This window comes from Chelonoidis abingdonii, chromosome 9 (assembly GCF_003597395.2).
Source record: "Chelonoidis abingdonii isolate Lonesome George chromosome 9, CheloAbing_2.0, whole genome shotgun sequence".
Classification (NCBI taxonomy): domain Eukaryota; kingdom Metazoa; phylum Chordata; order Testudines; family Testudinidae; genus Chelonoidis; species Chelonoidis abingdonii.
Genome location: NC_133777.1, coordinates 22016749 through 22040846, shown reverse-complemented (window position 1 = coordinate 22040846; position 24098 = coordinate 22016749). Strand labels below are relative to the sequence as shown.

General features: G+C 40.2%; 1 protein-coding gene across 4 annotated transcripts in view; it reads left to right on the top strand.

The window, feature by feature from the left end:
- The window catches only part of PARN (poly(A)-specific ribonuclease), a 139197-nt gene that overhangs the window by 63637 nt on the left and 51462 nt on the right, over positions 1-24098 (top strand). For 3 of the 4 annotated variants that reach the window (XR_012656503.1, XM_032779661.2, XM_075069266.1), the window contains exon 21: positions 9049-9123. The exons of the other annotated variant lie outside the window; for it this stretch is intronic. Coding sequence is in view for 2 of the 3 variants with exons in the window: in XM_032779661.2 (XP_032635552.1) it covers positions 9049-9123 (75 nt within the window). In the remaining variant the exon portion in view is untranslated. The remainder of the gene's footprint in view (positions 1-9048; positions 9124-24098) is intronic. 4 annotated transcript variants of the gene reach the window in all.

The following is a 24098-nucleotide window of genomic DNA, read 5'->3' as shown; positions in this document are numbered from 1 at the left end:
AGCAGCTCTGGATGTGGTGAATGCAGCCTCACGCACACTGGCCACAGGGATAGTGATGAGGCGAGGCTTTTGGCTACAGGTCTCTGGACTGCCCCATGAGGTCCAGCAGACCATTCAGGATGTTCCATTCGAGGGATCCTCCCTGTTCTCTGAAAAAACAGATAGGAGTCTTCACAGTTTAAAGGACTCTAGAGCTGCTCTGTGCTTGCTGGGGCCAGGGGCGGCTCTATGCTTTTTGCCACTCCAAGCACGGCAGTCAGGTGGGGTTTGGCAGCATCCCTGCGGGCAGTCCGCTGGGGACGCAGATTCGGCGGCGTTTCTGCAGGTGATCTGTCGGTCCTGCGCCTTTTGGCATACCTACTGCCGAGGCAGTGGAACCCGCGGACCTCCCTCAGGCATGCCACCAAACATTGCCTGAATACTGCCCTCACAGCAACCAGCAGGCCGCCCCCGAAACTTGCCACCCCAGGCACGTGCTTGCTGCACTGGTGCCTGGAGCCGCCCCTGGCTGGAGCTCCATATGCCAGCTACCCAGTGCAGACATTTTAGGCCTCAGCCTGCCCCTTGGCCTTACCAGCCGCAGAACCACCAGGACACTCCACGTAGGTGAAACAGGAGTGGTAGGAGGAGGCAACATCCCTTTTCTGGGCAAAACTCTGACCAGCCCAAGCCTCCGCTGGGGCCTAGGCCACCCTTTTGAAGGTGCACTGGAGGACGGCTCACCAGTACAGACTCTGGATCCTTCTCTTCTTACCTTCTCATTCCATCTCTTCCCTTTCTACCGTGCCTGGTCCCGAATTACTTCACACCACTGGGTGATCCACACAGTAGAGAGGGGATATTCCATCCAATTTTGTGCCCTCCCACCCTCTTCCTTGTCCCTCTTCAGGGACCCTCTCACAAGCAACTTCTAATTCAAGAAGTGCAGTCCCTCCCCTCTTGGTGGGGGCAGTGGAGAAGGTTCCTCAGGAGCTAAGGGGTAGTGGGGTTTACTACTGGTATTTCCTCATACTGAAGGCCAGTGGGGGCCTCAGACCTATCTTGGACCTGCAGCAGCTCAACCAGTTTGTAAAGAAACTTGAGTTTCACATAGTCTCGCTAACCTCCATTATCCCCTCACTGGATCAAGGAGATTGGTACGCCACCCTCGACTTGAAGGACGCGTATTTTCACATCGCAATAGTCCCCACATCACAGACGCTACCTCAGATTCATGATGAGCAGCGGCGACTATGTTTGCTGTCTTCCCGTTCAGACTGTCGACAGCTCCCTGATTATTCACAGAATGCATGGCAGTCGTTGTGGCATTCCTGCATAGGCACCAGATATAGGTTTTTTCCTTACCTCGATGACTGGCTGATCAAGGGCCCCTCAAGAGCCCAAGTGGAGGGTCAGGTCGAATTCATAAGGAGGACCTTCCTCAAATTAGGTCTCCTCCTAAATAAGGCTAAATCTACTCTGTCCCCGGTGCAGAGAATAAAGTTTATAGGCTCAGTCCTAGACTCAACTCAAGCTAGAGTGTACCTCCTGGAAGCCAGGTTTTGCTTACTAGGGGACATTGTATGGGGCCTCAGTTTCCCATGACCACAGCAAGGAACTGCATAAAGGTGCTGGTACACATGGCTGCGTGCACTTCTTATGTGGTACAGCACGCCAGACTCAGACTGCACCCACTCCAGTCTTGGCTGGTATTGGTGTATCGGCCAGCCCAAGACGCTCTAGATAGCATCATAACCCTGCCTTGCTTGGTGTTGGACTCTCTCCTATGGTGTCTCAACCTTTGAGTGGTTTGTGCGGGAGTGCCCTTTGCCAGCCCTCAGCCCTCTTTCTCATTGGTGATGGACACCACATATCTGGGCTGGTGAGCTCATCTAGGGGACTTCAGGACTCAAGGCCTCTGGTCTCAGGCAGACCTTGCTCTGCACATCAATGTCAAAGAGCTGAAAGCGGTGTGCCTGGCATGCCACGCTTTCAAAACCCATATAGCAGGCAGATGCGTCTCAGTCCTCATGGACAACACCTCTGTGATGTTCTATATCAACAAACAGGTGCACGCTCCTCTCCCCTGTGTCGGGAAGCTCTCACGCTGTGGGACTTCTGTGTAGAGCACTTGATCCACCTGCAGGCGTCATACCTCCCAGGAGTGCAGAACAGTCTCAGTTAGACCTTCCACGGCCACAAGTGGTCCCTTTGGCTGGATGGTGATGAGCTCAATCTTTTGTCTCTGGGGGTCTCCCAGATAGACCTGTTCACCACTCATGGCAACAGGAAATGTCAGCTATTCTGCTCCCTCATGAGTCAGTCCGGGGTCCATCGTGGATGCCTTTCTATTCCTGGTGGGGGGAGGGGGCAGCCTGCTCTATGCTTTTCCACCAATTCTGCTTGTCCACAAGGTGCTCCTCAAGATCCGCAGGGGACTGGGCTCGAGTCATACTGATAGCGCCGGTGTGGCTGCACCAGCACTGTTTCACATTGCTCCTGGGAATGTCCATAGTGATACTGCTCGCTTTACCGCTGATCCCAGATCTGATCACAGAGGACCATGGCTGACCCCGGCACTTGAATCTAGAGTCGCTCCACCTCATGGTCTGGATGCTCCGTGGCTAAACACTGCAGAGCTGTCCTGCTTGGATCAACTCAGACAAGTCGTCTTTGGTAGTAGAAAGCCCTCCACCAGGGCAACGTGCCTTGCCAAGTGGAAATGGTTCTCTATCTGAGTGGAGCAACGCAATCAGTCGCCATTGCTCACCCCCATGCTGTTCATATTGGACTATCTCCTTCACCTAAAACAACAAAACCTGTTCTTGTCATCAATAAGGGTCCACTTAGCCGCCATTTCCGCCTTCCATCTGGGCACAGACGGCTTCTTGGTCTTCACGCATCCTCTAGTCCTTCATTTTCTCAAGTCCTGGACAGGCTCTTCCTGCGGACACATCAGCCTGTCCCAGCATGAGACCTTCATCTAGTCCACTCCAGACTTATGGGCCCTCCATTTGAACCACTGGTGACGTGTTTCCTGCTCTCTCTCTCGTACAAGGTCACGTTCCTCGCGGCAATTACCTCAGCTAAATGGGTATCAGAGCTCAGGGCCCTCACGTCCGAGGCCCCTGACACAGTTTTTCATAAGGACAAGGTCCAACTCAGACCTCACCCGGTCTTTCTCCCTAAGGTTGTTTCCCAGTTTCATGTGGGCCAGGACATCTTCCTCTCAGTATTTTATCTCAAGCCACACTCCTTCAATATGAAGCACAGGCTGCACTCTCGAAGTATGTAGGGCCCTAGCCTTCTACATAGAGAGGACTAAGTCGTTCCGGAAGTCCATCCAACTCTTTGTGGCTGTGGTGGACAGAATGAAAGGTCTCCCTGTCTCTTCTCAACACACCTTGTCGTGGATCGCATCCTGCTTTGGGAGTATTACGGCCTGGCGAGGGTGCCCGCCCCACCGATTACCACCCACTCTACCAGGGCCCAGGCCTCCTTGGCGGTGTTCCTGGCACAAGTCCCCACCCAGGAAATTTGCAGGGTGGCTATGTGGTCCTTGACACATACATTGACGACGCACTATGCAATTACACAACAGACCAGAGATGATGTGGCCTTTGGACATGCTATGCTCCAATCAGTGCATGATTCCAACCCCACCTCCTGAGCTTTGACTTGTGAGTCACTTGGTTGAAATGGACATGAATAATGACTTGAAGAAAAAATGGTTACTTGCTTTCTCATAACTGTTATTGTTTGAGGTGTGGTGTTCATGTGCATTCTAATGCCCAGTCTCCTACCCCCTGTTGGAATAGCTGACAAGAAGGAACTGAGCAGGTGGAGGGTCAGCAGGGCCCTATATTGGGTGCCATGAAGGTGCCACTCCAGGGGGCATGCAGGCTGACCCTACGGACGCTGCTAAGGGAAAAATCTTTTGACTGGCGTGCATGTGGCGAGCACGCATCTGGTTGGAATGGACGTGAACAACACATCTCGAAGAACAACGGTTACGAGAAAGTGAGTAACCGTTTTTTACTGAACAGGTGAGTAACCTCCTCATCTTTGTTCCTGGAAGTATACACGTTTCCATTTAGCCATATTAAAACATGTATTGTTTGCTTCTGCTCAGTTTACCAAGTGGTCTAGATTGCTCTGTATCAGTGACCAATCCTCTTCATTATTTACCACTCCTCCTGTTTTTGTTGTCGTGATTCTAACATGTTTCATGCTGCATTTTTTTAACGAGTTTTCTTACCCTGGCTAAATGAGATTTTTAAAACTTTCATAACGAGTGCTGGTCAGAACTAAAGAAATCTTGGCACAGGACTGTGAAATCCCTTAAAACATTATTTTTACCTCTTTAAACTCTTGAAATGCTATTAAATATTCAACATTGTCATTAGATGACAAATGTGATAGTACTTAACCAAGGTTTTATGCTAAATTCATAGCCTTTGTTTAGTCCTTGCTAATTATAGGTAACTTAGACTCAAAGTATTGTCAAACTATTACCAAACTCTTTTTCTTTCTTATATTTTTAAATTCACCATAATGAGTGAGTTGGACTTAATCAGACTAAACATAGCATTTTGCTAGTGCAAGAGAATCATTTAGTTGGGGAGGAAAAATGGATGCTAATCTGTTTTCATTGTCTAAGCTTGGTGATGTTCAAAATGTGAAATGCACAAACACTGGATTTTTTAAAATTCAGTTTTAATAATTCAGATGGTACATAGATAAGATTTTGACTTCTTAAAGTCACTTTAAACCAATATTTGAAACATATATTGAAAAATCTTATTTACGCCAGCACACCTAGACTTCATATTCCACATTGCTTGGTTGTAACACCTGTTGCTTGAGCATTTGTCTTCAAGGTTTACTAATTATGATAGTATTTCAATGTCTGTCATAAAGTTAATATTTAATCTATCTTTATACGTTTGCATTTTAAAAATAAAAATGATATTTTAAGGTGAACTGCCCAGGCTTTTTTTTTTTTTTTTTTTTAATGCTTCTAGTATAGTAATATGTACCAAATACCTCCCATATACTCTGGAGGAATTCAGCATGTATTGAAGAAATTTTAGGAAAGGTTATACGGGTCACTCTGAAAGTTTTTTCCATTCTGTTTCTGCTCTGAGCATTTCTGGCCTTTCCATTCCCAACTGAAGATAGATTCCTTGACCATCTCCTCTAGGTATTCTTGCTATCTTTGCACTCTGTCCTCCAGCCAGAAAGTTGAAATGTATAGTTTCTATTAACTGTTCTCAGTTAAGTTAGCCGACAAATGCTGTACAAGTACCTGCACTAACCCCCTGCTCACAAGATAAAGACTTAAACTGTTTCCACTGTCCTGGGTGCAGGTGTCCAGAAGTTGCTTGCAGCTTCAGGGTGACCTATATAGTACTCAGCCAATCTTTAATATGAAAACAGGGAGAGTCTTAGCATATTCTTCCATACATATTGTTTGAATAATGTATAATTCACTTAGGCCAGGGGTCCCCAAAGCGGTGCCCGCAGGCGCCATGGCGCCCACAGGGGCATCTAAATGTGTCCACGTCCTGGCCGGCGGTGGAGCATTCACCGAAATGCCGCCAAATTTCTGCAGCATTTCGGCAGCGACGCCTCTCGATGATGTCACTTGGTGGCGGCGAGTGACGTCATCGAGAGGCGCCGCCTCCAAAATGCTGCTGAAATTTGGCGGCATTTCCGCAGATGCTCCACCGCCGCCCCAGTCCTTCGTCTAGCGCCTGCCAAGTGAAAAGGTTGGGACCACTGACTTCGGCATTATAGTGCAATGTTCTGTCCAAAAAGATGATTCCCATGTTTTGGGTTGTCACACAATTTTAATTTAAGGAAAATAAATTTAAAAACTAAAATATTGAGACCAAATATTAACATGGCAACTTTTCCTCAGAAATGACAGATTTAAGTCTTCTCTCCTGACATTTGAATAAAATAAATTTTAATAACACTTAAAAGTTAAGCTGTAAACTTTTTTTTTAGTGGGGGGAAAAAAATCTGTTTGACAACTTGTGACCTTGTAGGCTAAGCTAAAATGTCACTTCTTAGATTGTAGAAGACTGTTGGCCTGTATTAGATGTCTCAAAACTGAGAACTTTTCCTGGCTCAACCCTCTCCTGCTAGTGTTCTGTACTCTAGTGAATGTCAAATATTTGGCTTGGTATTGCAGTATGTAAGTTGGCATCCAGCTGTGTTTTTTGCTAAATACTGTACTTGCAGCACAGCTGTGTCTGTTTTTCAGACATCTATTATCCTTTCACCATACTCGTGAAATATACAATATTTATAAAATTTATTGAGAATGCTTACCAGATGTGCTGGATGACCTAGCTTACTATTCTCTCCTGCTTCTGTGAGCCTATTTCTCGTCAGTTAACATACTCTTAATCAAAGGTCAGCTTAAATATGAAAAACTTCTTTTGCATGGACTCTTTGATCAGCATGAGGAATTGCAAAATAATTCCTTTTGAGGTTCACACACTTTGGATTGCAGGTTTTTATGTTCATGCCTCAAAATAATATTTAACCTGTTATCTCTTAACATCCCTTGTACTGATGGATTAAAAATGGTGAAATGAGCAAGTATCAAGGAAAATGAGTACCAGTTGGGTCAGAATCCAGTAATGAAGGGTAGTACTGTGGAGTGGCAAATGCAAGTAGACTTGAAATATGTGACATGACCATACAACTGGATGCCAATGAAATAAGTTAATATGGATTCATCATAATTAAATCAAACTGAAAAAAAATACTGCATGACATCAGTACAGTAAACTGTTTTAAGATATGTTTGGAGCAGGCCAGGAAAAGGTTTCTTCTGGCTAGTGTGAGGTTAACAGATCATTACCAGATGCATATTGTGGACTCCTCTCTACTCTTTTTTGCCTGACTCTGAATTCTTATACTCAAAGAACTGCTATGCCACTTGCAAAGGCTAGTAGCATAATTCTCCCCACTGTACTGAATCTTCCCCACAGGATGGCAGGAATCCACATTCCTAAACTTTGTAGACTGTTAGAATAATAGAGAATATTGAACCTCTTGAAATGCAATGTAGTATAAACATAATTTCAGAGAACTTGTGCTTAAGTGATAAACTTCATTTACAGGATGATTGAGCTTTCTGTTATGAAAGTCCTGAACTAGAAACAGTTATTCAGTTTGGGGCTATCAGAAACCATATTGAATCAATTATGTTTCTTGGGGGTCTTCAGATTTATTGTAATTTACATCATGAACACCTGACCCACTCAGAGGTGCAGTACTTAACTTGCAAACTAAAGAGTAAAAAGCTCAGGATGTTTAATCATAGCAAAAAAGAGCATCACTTTATTCTCTGATTAAGCTTCAAAAAGCATTCTGTAACCTATCTGAATAGGATGGAAAGCGAAAATTATTAAACTAACTTGCACTTGGAATGAGAGTTTATATCAGTAATGATGTGAGAAGATCTTTAATTTGTGGTTGAGATTTAATTGAGACAAACTTTGTCTGGGCATGCTATATTTTGCTGTTTTTAGTTGCATGCCTCAAGACCTACTTTGGAATTGGATTTGTAGTAGTAAATTGAGCTAGGCTGGCAGAAGCACTCTTATGATAGTATAAACTGTGTCTACAATAGGAGGGTTTGCTGGTATAGCTATGCCAGTAAAAAATTTTCTAGGGTAGAATGGCCTGAAACAACTGTCAGGTTCAGGTCTATGGTTTTGGACAAAGTCAATTACACAAATGTGTTTCTACTCGGAACTGTTTGTCTAGTCTGTAAGGCTTTCTTACCGCTCCTTTGGGACAGCACTACCAAGATCCTAACAGAGACAACATGATGGCGATGCATTATATAAACAGAGGGGTGGAAGATATTTCCCCTTATATCCTGAAGCAGTTTATTTTGTGAGAATGGTGCATTCTTTATTAAATCAACCCAATAGCTCTTTATTTCACCTGGGATTTTAATGTGCTGCTGCTGCTGTTTTTAATGGACCCTTCTTTTGAATCTTTCATCGTATTTGCTATATATATCATCTCTCTGTAAGCAACATTTTTAGTGGCTATCACTTTAGCTCACAATGAAATGAAAAACAGGCTTTGGTGATGGCCCCCTGCCCTATATGCTGTATTCCATAAGGACAGAGTTATAATTAGGCTGTACCTGTAGCTTTTACCAAAAAAAATCAGATTATCTTTTAAGTTAGTTTATACATCTGCCAGTATTTTTCCCAAGCTGCTTGACTCTCCCACAGACACTAAGTTTTATATACACAAATAAGAGGACAAGGCTCTAATAACATTGTTTAAAACAGTCGTTCTGAAACTCTTGCAGGGTTGTGGTAGCTTTTGCTAATAAATCCAAGGAATGGATGCCACCTAGACACTCTCAAAGTAGGTTTCAGATGGTATTTAAGTTTCTTACATATTGAGAAAAATAATCCTCCCTTTTCAAGCTAATGCATGTACTTTTGTGGCTCATTTTAGGAGAATCTCTATTTCTGAGAAGTAGAGCAATTACTTACAGTTTTGCTCATCTATTTACCAGTCATTACTCCATTGTAGGAGCTTCTAGATCAGATTAGGCAGGTCTGTCTTAGTTGTTTTTTAGATAGGAGTCTTATCACCCAGCTCCTTGAGTTAACTGCTGGTCAGCCACTAATAGGTGGACAAATGCTTGCAGAGGTTACCTAATTTACAGTAAGTGGAGTGGTTTAGAGATGCTTTTGTCCACGTGGATGCTATGACCACCTTCCTTCCCCACTTGTAACTGAGTCTTCTACTTGTATGCCTATATTGCTGAAGGAAATGAGTGGAGGTTGAGGATGCTCAGTGCTTCAAGTCCACTCATGGTTTAAAAGATTTTGGGCTCACGTATGTGAGGCGTACGTATTACAGTAAGATCCAAGTGGACGTAATCATCTCAAGCTCTGGTTACTAGAGGGCAAGTGATTTTATCCATCCCAGGGCACATCACTACTTGGAATGAACCTGTTAGATTGTGGGAAATGTCGTAACTGTTGTGATGATTCTGTGTTTTATCTGCATTTTTAGGTAACATTCTGGTATCTTGGATTGATGATACATCAGCATTTGTGTCACTTAGCCAGCCAGAACAAGTACAAATAGGTAAGTGTTATTGGAATCACCTCATTGTAAGGTTTGCCTGTTGGCACAATAAACAGACATTGAAAGGGTTGCTACTGTCTCTTCTAAAATTCCTCAGTCCATAATTTCCTTCTAGATGGAAAATAGTAGGAATTTCATTTGCCACTGTTTCTCTTAATAAGTTGCTGTCACCTTGTATCTACCATTTATCTTTATGTATGAGTATCACTGAAATAACAGCAATACAAACAGGTATGGGAATTTTGTTGAGCTATTAGAGCCAGTTGAGGTAGACAGAGATTCAGAACTCATTTGTTCTCCTGCCCACTTTGCTTCTTGAGCATCATAAAAGAAGCCAGCAGAATGGGTAGGTTCCAAGGGGCAAAGCACTGTGAAGTCAAGCAGTATTATGCAGAGGATCACCAGGCTCTTGTAGCCCCAGTGCATGTGTTGGGTTTATAGGCTTCACTGCAGCTAGTTGAGTAGTTCTTGTAGTAAAACTTATTGAAACTCCATGTTTTCCCTATCCACATTGCTATCTGCATATCATAGAACTGGAAGGGACTTCGAGAGGTCATCTAGTCCAGTCGTCTGCACTTGTGGCAGGACTCAGTATCTAGACGATTCCTGACAGGTGTTTGTTTAACCTGCTCTTAAAAATCTCCAATGATGGAGATTCCACAGCCTCCCTAGACAATTTATTCCGGCACGTAACCATCCTAACAGTTGGGAAGTTTTTCCTAATGTCCAACCTAAACCTCCCGTGCTGCAATTTAAGCCCATTGCTTCTGATCCTATCCTCTGAGGTTAAGAACAAAAATTTTTCTTCCTCCTCCTTGTAATAGCGTTTTACATACTTCAAAAATTGCTGTCATGTCCCTTGTCGTCTTTTCCAAACTAAACAAACGCAATTCCCTGGCTCAGTTTCTTTTCTTCTCCTCTTTCTCTCCCCTTCCTCACTAAGCCTACCAAATGGTAGTCTCTGTAGGGCAAAATTGTGAGGGTTTTCACTAGTTGTCTGTGTCCCCAACGACCTTAAGGTGTGACACATCTTCTTAGATTTGTTTCATGATCTACCAAAGGCATCAGCAGTACAGAGTACCCTTCTGTTTTTATTGTAGAAGAGGACTATAAACATTTTAGGAAAGATGAAAATTAGTTTTTACTTAATTTGGGCTGCCAGTGTTTGAACATTCACATGCTTAAAACATGATTCTGTCTATGTTCCATCTCTACTTGAGTGCTTGTGTAAAGTCCACTTTCTGGCATGGGCATCTTAAGTTTGCTTAGCTCTTCCTTATCATACTAAATACTTAGTGAGCTTTGCCAACCTGCTCATTATTGCTGACTTTTCTTGGTGCCAAAGAGTTGATTGGCTTATTACCAAAACCAAGTTTTGCAAAGGCTTTTTCTCATCAGTAGCTTGTTCAAGAAAACATCAAATGATCTTAAAGCAAGAACACACAGGCTTGTACAGCTGAATAGGTAGAAATATGCCTAAATATTTCAGATGGCAAACCTCATTCACTTTAAATCAAATTCAGATATTAAAACTAACTTTCTCTAATAGTATAATTGTATTATGGTAGTTGATTGAGATATTACAAACAGAACACTTTGTTATGCAATTTGTAGCACTGTTCAAAAATGCTATGTGACAGTCATAGCCTAATATCATGGGTTGTTTTCCCTTTTGACAATCATTCAGAGAACTCACCAACTCACCTGTGGAGTAAATCCATGAGGTCTAATGAAAGAGATGAGGGGAGGTATCCGTGGTCACAAATCTCCAAACAGTAGAGTTGTTGAATGCATTTTTCTCTGAGTAGTTTGATTCTGACACAGAAAATAGAAAACAGACTCCTAATCCTATTGGACAGAATACTTTATATTAATGTTTAAACATTGTAACCTTACTTAATTCTCATGCCAATTTCATACTGATAAGTAGTTAATGACCTTCTTTAAAACACTGACCTCTAGACACACACAAGGTCCAATAAGGAAATTACTGCTCACTGTGAGAAGTTGAACGAGAGCACTGTTTGCTTACAAAAGTTTTTTTTTTTAAAAAAAAATAGACATTGTCAGAAAATAAAGTGGCTAAATAAGTGGCTTATTCTTGAGTAAATTTAAGAAATTGACTGCATATACATAAGTACTGCACTTAGGAAGGAAAAATCAGATGGACAACTACAAAAATGGGAAATAACTGGTAGATGGTAATACTACTGAAAAGGACCTGTGGGTTATAGTGGATCACAAATTGAATATGAGTCATCAGTGATAGGTTAGGTTTTCCAAACCTTTTATGAGGAAAGGTTAAACTGGGTATGTTCAGTCTTGAGAAAAGAAGACAGTGCTGGGACCTGATAAGCCTTCAAATATGTCAGTGGCTTTTATAAATAGGATTGTGATCTGTTCTGTCTGTTGAAGGTAGGATAGGAAGTAATGGGTTTAATCTGCAGCTGGGGAAGTTTAGGTTTGATATTGGGAAAAACTTAACTATAAGGTTAGTTAAATGCTGGATTATGTTACTAAGGGAGGTTGTGGAATCCCCATCATTGGAGATTTTAAAGAACAGGTTGGACAAAGTCCCATCAGGGATGGTCTAGGTGTACTTAGTTCTGCCTCAGTTCAGGGCCATAGGCTAGATTACCTCTTAAGATCCCCTCTAGCCCTACATTTCTGTGATTCTATGTAATGTCCAAGAGCCATACCAACACCCAACCCTGCTCCAAAATTTAGCCCAGTGAGGTCCACATGGATCCTCTTAAAATATTAATATGAGCCATTCTCTGTTACTTGTAAATTATATTAGCGAAACAACCAACAGAACACACAGTAGGAAAGAGAGGAGAGATTTAACATGATTCAGGAGAAGCAGGAAGTGGATTACTACTTCTTTGCAGAGCTCTGTAATGCATGTGACTACCAATTTGGTGCCTGTGACAGGAATTGTCAAATGTGGGCCCCCCCATAAGGCCAACAGGCTCCTTCATTGCTATCAATCCCCAAGCAGTGTCTTAAAGATATGTAAGTAATTCAATTGAATTACATGCATTCTTTGAGTATTTCAAACTTGGACATCAGAGAGAGGCTCCCGAACTAATTGTGTGCCTGCAAATTCTGCACAATAGTTTGAAAACTAATTTGTGTACTCTCATTTGCTTTTAAAAGCTGTACAGCATAACCCCAAAGAATGTAGATTTGTAATAAGCTTACAATTAAAAAGAGCAGTAATACACCTGCACTTAAAGTTAATGACTTGTGTATCTGTCAGAGACGAAATACACCGATGAAAACTCCTTTCTGCTAGATTTGATAGTGGTTTTATAAACTACAGGTGTTCTTATAAAAATTCCAGTCTCTTAATGCTAGATGCTGCCAGTAGGTGCCATTAAGTCAAGATATTCAGAATATAGCTAGGGGAACAAAGTACGGTTTATTGTTACACCAACTGTGTGTTAGAGATGCAAGTTGGATGAGATAATATCTTTTATTGGACCAACTTGTGTTGTGTTGTTGCAGAGACAAGATTTCGAGCTTACACAGCGCTCTTCAGATCATGAAGAGCTCTGTAAGCTCGAAAGCTTATCTCTGTCACCAACTCAGGTTGGTCCAATAAAAGGTATTTCCTCACCCAACTTGTGTCTCTAATATCCTGGGACCAACATGGCTACAACAACACTGCTTGTATATATATAAACTTTAAGTATGTTCTGCAGCAAAATGCAAAGGTTTGAGATAAAATGTGGGCATTGCAAATGAAATTCGTAACTGGCCTATACTCTGTAGACAGTTTTTGATTTTTAAATTTCAAAGTGTGTAAATTGGAGGCTGAGTTACTTGGCACTATAGTGTGACCACATGAAAATTAGATAGCAATCACTATAACACAATGAAAACTTTCTAACTTGTGTAACTTTACCTTCAGTAGCTTATTTTTTCTATAAAAAGTTACAGAAATATATCGCAGATCAATTTCTTTTCTCAGTATAATATCAACTGTTCTTGTCCTCCATACAATCTCTACCAGTGCTTTCAAATACCGTAAATAAGGCAAAGTTTAATTCGCATAATAGAAAATGAATATCATTGTAAAAACATAACCAGGCAAAACTGTGAAATTTATAGGTAGCACCCAATAGATTATTCTTGTATACGAGATATGTGCTTAACCATATTTTGAGACCCGTTTTCAGCTCCTAACCAGACATGATCCCGTACAGGTATAGACATAATCAGACTGAGAAAGAAAGATATTAGTGGCTGGAGGGGAACTGCGTGTGTTGGAGAGGATGGAAAGAAGAGTTTGCAACATAATCATGATGGAAGATAATGTAAGGGCTTGTCTGTGTAGTGCAGCAATGCATGCTGCAGGGATGGGATGTCTAAAGCGCACTGTTTAGACAAACTTAGATCATCATTCATGAACTGGTCTGTGTTGGCCTTGCTTGAGTACACTAAGTTTCCTGGTGCACTTTAACTTTAGATTTGGAGAGGTCTGTATGAAGGAATTACTTCTCTGACAAACATTGTTCAAAACAATACCAAGGAGGGGAATTGACTGTCTGCCATACCAGTCATAAGAGCCTCAAGTCCCTTTTTGTTTCTGCTCCTTTAAAACTTTTACCAATCCATTTTATCTGATTACCATATCCCTTCCCTGTGCTGGACGTCTGCCCCACACCTGTGTAATGAGTCGATATCATAGCCTAACCCCTGTTTCATGTCTTCCCAAACTATGCCCCCAACTTGCTGTGGGGAAGATGAATAAGCTCTCACCTCACCTTGGTCAGTCTGTGGTGAGGGAAAAAATTCCTTCACAGCCCCCTGTGAAAGGAGCGATTAGCATAATGCCCACAGTAGGTTATGACAAAGCCTAGCATTAAACTACCTGCATGGGCTTTTCCTGCTCTGGCATGGACCTAAATAGTCCCCTTTTTCCAGTGACTGGGAGGAGGGATGGGGCAGTGTTCCCATGCTGACCTAGTCTGAAGCTGCTGCATCAAGTCACTCTCTGGCTATCTAGCCTTTAAAGTGGTCACACACCTTTTCCTACAAGCCAAACAATGGCCCCCACCTCTTATGTGAGGTGAGGTTATTCTGCTTATGTGCCTATAGCAAAAATTAATTTTTGTTCTTTATTGGTAGTTGAACAGTTGCGTAGAGCTCAGTTTGTGACTTATGGGTAGATGTGAAATTTGACACCTTGTCTGATCTGTTTTTTTCAGTCGTGTAATTTATCTGATAGCAAAAGATTTAATTCAATGCTAGCAACTCAGACTACATGAGTGGTGCCAGTCAGCGTGCACATGATGGAAGAGAAACATCTTGATAAGGGGGCAGATTTTGGTTTCCTGCTTACAAGGGGCTATGAATAGCAAACAATTTAATTTTAAAGGACCCTTTAACATCCTTATGTTAAAGTATTTTCTATAGTGATATAAGTATAATATGAGCTTAAAAAGTAGTAATTGATTATAACTGAAACACCTTTGTCTTGTAAAATCTGAAGAATTTGATTTAGTATTTGGACCTTTGGCTCAAACCATTTTTCGTGTTTGTAGAAAATGCTGTGCTACTTGTATGCAGGTTAGATTTTTTTGTCATGCATGGATAGCTTTTTATGGTTGTCTGACATTTAAAACTAATTTATATTTTTAAATTAAACTATGTATTTTGAGCGTTCTTGAAAAGCCTGTTGGTTTCACTTAGTTCACTTGCAGACCTCTCAATTTACAGTGCTCACTTTTAGTATCTGATACCTCTAAATCATCCAAAATGAGGCACATAATCTTCTTAATCTAAAATAACCAGAATAAAAGTATAGGTATTTCAAATTATGGAAAAGTGTGTTCCTTATGACCTGGCACTTTCTTCACTACTGAGGCATCTAATAATTCCAATGACGTGCTGTGTAATTAGTGATGGAGTTCAAATATGGAATTGAAGTTTATTTAACAAAACTCCCCAAGCAAAAATGAACTAGCTGTAAGTCTTAAACATCCATATTTTGAGGGAAAACATCTACCAAAGAAGAGAGTCCTGCATGCTAATAAATCCATCTTATTGTTCATCAGTTTTCTATGGAGTACATTTTAAATGACTAAGAATAAACTGTTCATGAAACACTGTTGGAGACTCCACTGTGTAAATCATAACACTAACTTCTTCAACATTCTGGCTAGTACACAGTGTTCTAGAGCATATAATAAATAATGTGTGCCAAGTTTGTCTACTGCCAACATCTGAGTTATAACATTTCTCAGATCTTCATTGACTACATAAGTGTTAAGACTTGTTTCTATGGATTCTTGTCTGGTTTTGGAATTTTTAAACAAGTTTGTCTTCTAACCTGAAAACTAATGGGTTTTTTTGTTTTGTTTCAACCCCCATCAAAATAGTCAGTTAATTTGGAAACTAAATGTCCCTAGCGTTAGTAAAATAACTTCACAAGGAGGATACGCACTGGAAGGTGTTTTAATCTGGCTCTTTGGGGAAAGTCTGGGGAAAACTGGTTGCTGTTTAAATAGCAAGATAGAGCTAGTGTGTTTGGCTGCTAATAGGTAGGTAGGTAGATGATAGATATAGGCAGGAGGGAGAACAGAGAGGAGGGTGCTGAGGTATTATTATGTTTAACTCTTGCATTCCCTTTTTCCTGCACCTCAGCTTAACTCTTTGCTGAAGCACAGGCCAGAATTCTGTCTTTTTTAGAATTTTTCAGAAAGCATTACACAATTAAACCTCGGGGCTTCTGTATGTAAACTCTGAATGCAACTCTAAATAACAGTTCCTATAGTAAACAAAATTTAATACACACACAGATTTATTTTTTTTGGAATATTTGTAAGTTATCAGTCCTCGTGCAAATTTCTCTTTGTTATTGTTACATACATGTAAATGCAAAGTTTCAGTATAACACCTACAGTTCTGTACTTTAGTACAGACATTCCCCTCTGATTTTCTTAGATGATTTCTCCCTTACTGTAGTGTGGTCATGTGTAGTGCGTCACCTGGATTCTTCAGAGCTTGAGAAGAATGGCAGCATCTCTATTCTTCTCCAAACACTTCAGAGTCATCTTAGCAAGCAACTCTGAGGATCCTTACAGCTAGCAGCATTCCAGTCTTTGGGTTAATAGTTGACTGGACTCAGTTGCTGATGAACCACATCTGTAGCCTGTATCCAAACTGGCAAAGATCAGCATATAAAAATAGTTTTTCCTTAGATTTCTATAAGGCTATCACTCTGGAGGGCTTTATCTTATCCCCATAAAACGAGTGAAGCTAGTTAAGAATATCATAGTGTTATAGAAATGTAGGGCTGGACGGCACCTTGAGAGGTCCTAAAGTCCAGCCTGCTGTACAGAGGCAGGACCAAGTAAATCTAGACCATTAGAGGTGTTTGTCCAACTTTGTTCTTAAAAACCTCCATAAACTCCCTTGGAAGCGTTTTCCACAGTTTAACTACCCTTTCTTCATAGGTCAGATTTTCTAAACATTTTTATCTTTTAGCTGCTCTCATCTGGAATGTCTGCAATTTGTGCACACCACCTTTCCTAAAGCGTGGCATGTAGAATTAGATGCAGTATTCCAGCTCAGGCCTCACGAGTGTCAACCAAGTAGCATGGGACAATTATCTCCCACAGTTACATACAACATTCTTGTTAATACACCTCTGAATATTAGCGGTTTTTGCAACTGCATAACATTGTTGACTCACATTCACTTTTGTGATCCACTGTAACCCCAGCTCTTTTTCAGATCCTACCAAGCCAGTTATTTTTCATTTTGTAGTTGCACATTTGATTTTTCCTTCCTAAGTGTGTGTAGTACGAATTTCATATTGTTGATTTCAGATCAGTTCTGCAATTTATTGACATAATTTTAAATTCTAATTCTGCTCTCCGAAGTGCTTGCTACCCCTACCAGCTTGGTATTGTCAGATTTTATAAGCATGCTCTGCGCTCCATTATCCAAGTAATTTAAGAAAATATTGACTAGTTCCAGACCCAGAACTGACCCCTGCAGAATCCTAGTAGATACACCCTCCCAGTTTGACAGACAACAGTTGATAACTACTCAGAGTACAGTCTTTCAACTCACTAAGATCTTCCCTCTTATCTTTAACTGGAACAAAATCCCAGTTAAAAGCAATTGGCTAACAGCTAAATGTAACTTCCCCAGACTTGGTAGCCTCAAGGGATAAAAATGCTCCCCTTCCAGCTCTTCCTTTCTCTATAGAACGCTGCAGTGGATCAAACGTTATCCTAATGGAGGGCTTCCCTAATAAGTAAGCTGAAATAGCATTCACCTGTGTCCAGAGTGTTACAAGAATTGGTACCCAGCCCTCACAGCAAATACCACTCTTGGTCCTGTGTCTGTCAGCTGCTGGGGCCACAAGGCTGTCTTTATCTCCTAAGTTTTATTATCTTGTCCCGAGCACTGACTGGCCCAGGTCTCAGTGAATGAGTGGGGCACCTGCAAGACTGCTTGCCCTAAATTAAAACTTCTTACATAGTTTCAGAAACCGCTGCTGTGCATCTCTCATAGTTGCCACATTCTACTTCTGGATATTTCTAGTCCCTTATAGCTGAATTGCCAGGCCCTGCATATTTGCAGAGACTGAGTATTCAGACAAAAATCCTTGTTTCTCCCCACTGCTTCTCTCCCTTTCTTTGTGCCAGAAAGTCAGATGCTGCAGTATAAAGCCTGTGGGTTTGATTTGCATTCCTTTTTTAGTTACGCTCACTGGAACCAAGTGAAAGGATACCATGTAGAGGAGGTGAAAAGAGAACAAGCAGTGCCTGCAGAATGTTCAGAAGGATTCTATCCTTTTCTGTATCTATTTCCATTTCAAATAAGGCTCATTTTAATTCCTTTGTTCTTGAGCTCCTTGCTAATAAAGGTCTCTTGCTGTTCTGGTGATTTAGGGAGCTTCATTTTTTAAATAGTTAACAATATAGAAATAAACGTACAGAACTCCTCACTTAACGTTGTAGTTATGGTCCTGAAAAATGTGACTTTATGTGAAACTGTTAGGCGAATCCAATTTCCCCATAAGAATTAATGTGAATGGGGGTGGGGGGGGGGTTAGATTCCAGGGAAACTTTTTTGCCAGACAAAAGACATATAAATATACAGTACAAGTTAAATAAACAGTTTAATATTGTACACAGCAATGAATGATTGTGAGGGAGGAAACACGATAAATGCAGGGCAGTAGCTGCAAACACTTCCCTGCAAAAACTTAAGATGATGATGAGCCCACACTATCCAGCTGGAGTGCACCACTCCCTCCTCCTGACAGCACACACACGGCTGTCCAGGTGCTGACTTTCCGAAGTGCGGGGTGTGCGTGCATGTGAGAGAGAGAAGTGCATTGCCTCTTTTTAAGTATGCTGACACCATTTCAAGTATGTTGCCCTTTTAAGCAGATCAACAGTTCAGACAGGAAGCAACAACTTCCAGCAGGTGCCCTCCTTTCTGTCTTTGAGCCCTGTCCCCCTCCTTCACTTTGTGGAGAAGGGGCAGGAGCGCCACCAGCTTTTTTGCTGCCCTAAGCGGCAGAAGGTCCCGCCTCCGAAATACCACTGATGACTGCCACGGTTGGTGCCCTCCCAAATGTTAGCGCCCTACTAATGGGTTGCACTGGCCCTGAGAAGCGGTACAGAGCGGCAGGGGAGCAGGAGCAGGGGAACATCTGGATATCAGTACCCCTCCTCCCCCAGGAAGCAGCTCCAAGGCAGATTGCAGGGCAGGAGCAGCACAGCAGTGGGGGGAGGGACAGCTGAACTGGTGTTGGGCAGTTGCTGAGCCACATACCTTACAGGGAATTTAGAGGAGCTAACGGGGAGGGGGAGGCTGTTGGCCCCCCTGTTTCTAATCCCCACAAGTTGGGGCTGCTCTTCCAGAGAATCCTGCAAATAGTGGACAAAGCAGGCAGCTGCCAAGCAATGTTATAAGGGAGCATTGCACAACTTTTAATGAGCTTGTTCCCTAGTAGATCAGCAACGAAACAACATTAACTGGGACAACGTTAAGTGAGGAGTTACTGTAGTCCTATTCCTTAACCTGAGTGTATCCAAAAATGCTTCTAAATCTTCTGTGCTCATGAGAATAACCTTGGAAAGTCACCAACCAGAATACACTGTGCAATTCAACCCCTCTCTGCCACTGGTTGAGGTTGACACTTAATTTGGAAGAGCTGTCTGATTGGTTCAGATCTTGCATTAGAGTACATATGCAGCAGGAACTCTGAATATATAAAAGAATGGGGATAAATTCCTCTTGACAATTGGGAATTGAATTAAATGATATAGCATGGCAGAATATATTTCTGTATTTGTAAGATGGCCTGATTTGGCTCATGTGTTAGATATCTGTGTCAGGATTCTTTAATGTCTTTTAATGTTTTTTCAGACATACATGCTTCCTATTTAGTGATGCACATAGAAATGTGAAGAGACTTATAAGTATTTATTCATTTTGTGACCCTACTATAAAGTGTCAGTTATTTCCAGATGAAATCTTTTTAGGTTAAAATTATTATTAAATAGAATTCACAGCTTCAAATCCAGGTAAAAACTCTTTTGCTGCCTTCAATGGATGGTTAAACTATTTTAACTTTTAACTATGCTAAAATAAGGTTACAGTACTAAACTCTTTCAAAATCTTAAAATCTGATTTCACTATAGACCAGGCTTGAAGTACACACTGTTAGACTGAGTACCAGTGAATCAGATGTTTCTTGTAATTTTTTTCGTATTCCATCCTTGTCATTTTATTCAGTTTTGAGCTATAGATGTTAAAACAAAATTTGAAGTCCACCATTTTGAAGTCTTAGTTCTGTGTAGCTCCAGTTTCTTAAAGGAGAGTATTTTGAAGTCATAATGCTCTGATTGCTTGGAAATTTATTTCCAAGATTTTTCATGCTGTTATGTTGAACTATATATCACATCCTCTTTCAGCTTTCATAACTTTATGGACAGAGGGGACCACATATCTACAACCTAAACAATGTGTATTCTTGTCTGCTCTTTTTTCTACGTAGCAGTTGAAGAGACTTGAATCACCTTGAACTATTAGAGGTTAGGGTAGAAGTCAGGAACCTATAGTTCTAATACAGTCTCTTCAACTGACTCTCTGTTGTGTTGAGTACCTGTCTTGGTATTCCCACTTTATAAGTGGGAGAAAACATCTTCATTTCAGATATAGAGAGGATCAGTCCTATTGGTGGAGTATTTTCTGTCTGAATTTGAAGTTTTTTGCTAGCTCTGAATTGGTGACTAGAACTATGTGTTTGTTGCCTTTTTAAATACACCTAGTTTTTAATCCTCTTGGTGAACCTTGATTTGGTTCATAATGGGCACTGGTGGCTCCGTAACGCAATAGCATCTTCAATTTTAACATAACGTGCATAAGTCTGTGAATGTTCACTGCTGTGGTATACCCAGGAGAGGGAGCATGAGATCATTGTAGCCTCAGTGTGTGTGCATTGCAAAAATAGAAGATACTCCTGTTCTTAATTGGTCTGCTACTTTAATAAATGTACAGAGGATACTTGCCACCATTTCTCCTCTGAAGGTGAGTCAGACTCTGGGTTCCCTTTATATTAGTAAATGACATTCAAATGTAAGTGAATAAAAACATTTTTATGTGAGACTTTATATGTGGTGGGGATGAATTGCATATAAATCTTTAATGTAAAGAACAGCATCAGATTCAGATATAATTCAATCTGCACATTTATCATCCTTAATAATTTTACTTTGTAGTTTTCTTTAAACTACAGAGACTTTAATTAACTTAAATTTCTGAAGTTAGAGTTTACATTACCTGGAGTATTCTTAGAATTCTTGCATTTCTCATTTTGAATATGATTGGATTCAGCCACTAACAGGTTTCATTCTTTTAAAACTTGAACATTGAGTATTCATAAAAACTATTTTCTGTGGTCAGTCACAGAGCTCAGGATTCATATGTATTTTGTGAGCTATAGTGGTGGTGGAATGAAACTTACTTTTATCACTTCTCTACTGCAACAGTTTTTGGTCTAAATGTACCCTGGGTAGATATTTAATATTTTAAGAAGATTAGCTAGCTAGTTGTATAGATTTTAGTATTTCTTGCTTTAATGACTATCATACATGAGCATCACTTTCTTAAGGCTTTTATACTGAAGTAGAAAAACACAGAACAAGTTTAAATGTACCTAATCAATTAATATTTGTTTGTAACTGATGAGTTATTTGGAGCTTTAACGTCTTAATATAATCACTATTAAATACTCTAAATTTAATCACACCAGAGCCCTAATGCTGTGATAAACAAAGGTTGTGTCACATAACTACACACTTTGAAATTCATTATTTAGATCTTGTTTAACTTTAAAATCAACAAAGCTCTCAATCTTTAGTCTACATGGATTGCTGTTAAAATCCTCACTTTGACAGTGAATTGTCCACTTCCTTGTCTGAGACATGAGGATGTACCACACACCTTCAAAGCCCCTTGTTGAATCCGTTTCTTCTTCCAGTCAGTGTTTTTAAGATAGTCCCCATTTCATTTTGCATAATACGTTATAGAAAAGCTGCCTATCAAAATAAAATTTGAGAATATGCTTCATGTGTAATGAATTATCTTCATTATGCTATATTGGATAAGTAATGTAGTGCTGATGGCATTTTAACCAATACGAAGAGCAAGGAAGATACTAATTATTACATGAAAACTTAGACTGACAGATTTTTATATTGGTACATAACTGAATAAACTCTGTAGCAAATTGAGCTGAACAAGTTGGAGAATACTTTAGAGCGAGACTTTAGTTATTTACAAGAGTATGATTGCAAAATATGTGGCAACCGGTTAAGACATAATTACTTACAGAATTGGAGAATTTTAGTGTAGTTTGCCACTTCCTAATACGAGAAGTGTCCAATTCTCAGTGGTAGACTAGAGCATAAACTGTGGCATTAATACTTTAGCTATTAAATATTTTTGTGTTCTCTTCCTCAGGGGAATGTAGCCACCACTTGATTTATTAGCGTGCTCATGCTTATTACAGTTGAGATCGCATTTCTTTTTTTATTTCATGGCTCTGGAATTTGTGTAGAATCTAAGCAATTATTTGAAAATTAAATCTGTATGAAGTTAGACACAGTCAAAAAACGTTAAAAATTAAATTTATTCTTAAACTGAAGTGTTGTCTTCCTGAGGCTTCAGACATCCTGAATAATTGCCCTGAAGTATAAATCTGCCCCACTCGCTTAAATCGATCTTAATGTTAATATTAATTGTTTAACTGCTTATGATTTTCATGGAAACCTACACCTTGATGTGCTTACTGTTTTCAGTGGATGGCTGATTCCTGTCAAGCATTGCTGGGTTGGAAAACTAGGAATTACACCTCCAAAATTTAGGTCACTTCCATTATTACTAGCAAGGGCAGGGAAAGAAGTTCAGCCCCTTCCAGGGCCACAAAGATCAACCATCTCTTAACCCTTAATTGGTATCAGAAGGCTCTAAATATCCCTTACCAAACTTCAAAATTCACTTAACTGTACTGAAGATATTAAGGGTGTGTGTTGATAATACGTAATTCTGTGCCACATTAAAAACTGAATATTTTGTAGCAGCATAAAATGGAAATATATTCCAGCAATCTCATTTAAGACTATCGGAGTAACAAAAGGAATACTGCATGCATGTAGGTTAATGTAAAAACTTCTGAATATACTTCAAATTACAGAAATATCAGTTTTCAATGTTCTGGTTATAGTAGTATTCACCAATGCTGCTTGTAGTTGTGTGTGTGTGTAAATTTGTCACCAGTTTGTAGAAAAGTCTGGCTAGTATATTAAACTCCAGGGTCGTAATTGGATCTGAGCAAGTGGACCTTTGCTTCTTTGGATCTTCACTGAAGACTACAGATTAATTTGCAGGATTGAGCTCTTAGTTTAAATTTCTGTATGAGAATTGTTTTTAATTTTTCAAGTCTTCACCCCATAACACATTCAGATTATTTAAATGACATCTCAGATTAATCTGTTATGTCTAATTACTTTTAATAGATTAATACAAAGTCACACTTTACATTTACAGTACCTTAAGAAAAATCTTTCTTTATGTGAAGTTTTCTGTTTCATCTCCTTGGTGCTATTTCTATCATTTGTAACCTGTTAACTGTAGATTTGTGGGGTTCAGATTAACTGAAAGCTTGCTTATCTGCATGCTGGGAATGTTTTAGCTCCGGATGTAACAGTTTAGTATGAACTAAAATCCAGGATAAAAGTGTGAAGCAATAAAGCTTTTGTATCTGTGGAGCCCAGTGATCTATAAACTACTGATCAGTTTCTGAAAGAAATATCATCAATACTGGTAACTAGTGCATAGTAAAAAAAAAAAAAATACTTGATAAATAGGAGAGCATATGAACTCTATCTTACTTTCTTAGAAATGTAAAATTTTCTTTCAAATCCCATATGGCTCAATGTAAAAAGCATGCTAATTTTTTAGCATTTCTGTTGCCCTCCAAAGACTGACAAATCTGTATATGTTGGAGAAATATTTTTGACAGAAAGCAAATAGGATGTGGCACTATATGAACCTGTTTGAAATTTGCAAAGCATTACCACATTTTCAGTGTTTCAAACCAGGTAGAAACTCTTGCTTTTGAATGGTTTTGTTCTTTCTATTATAAAGTACCCAAGAATGTTCAACCAGCTAAACCATTCAAGTGACTGAAGACTAGTAGCTTCTTGACATAATTCTATATTAGGATGCAATGGAACAAGCAGAGACCTTTATTGTCACAATAGTTTTTTGTAATGCTGAGCTTTTCTGTGGAATTACAGTATATTAACAGAAAATGCACTTTATATCTCGGATATTCTTCGTTGAAGACACCCTTTATCTGCCTTATGATCCTCCTTGTGTTAAACTGGTCACATGACATTGTTTGCTTACATAGTTCACATTAAATCTGACTA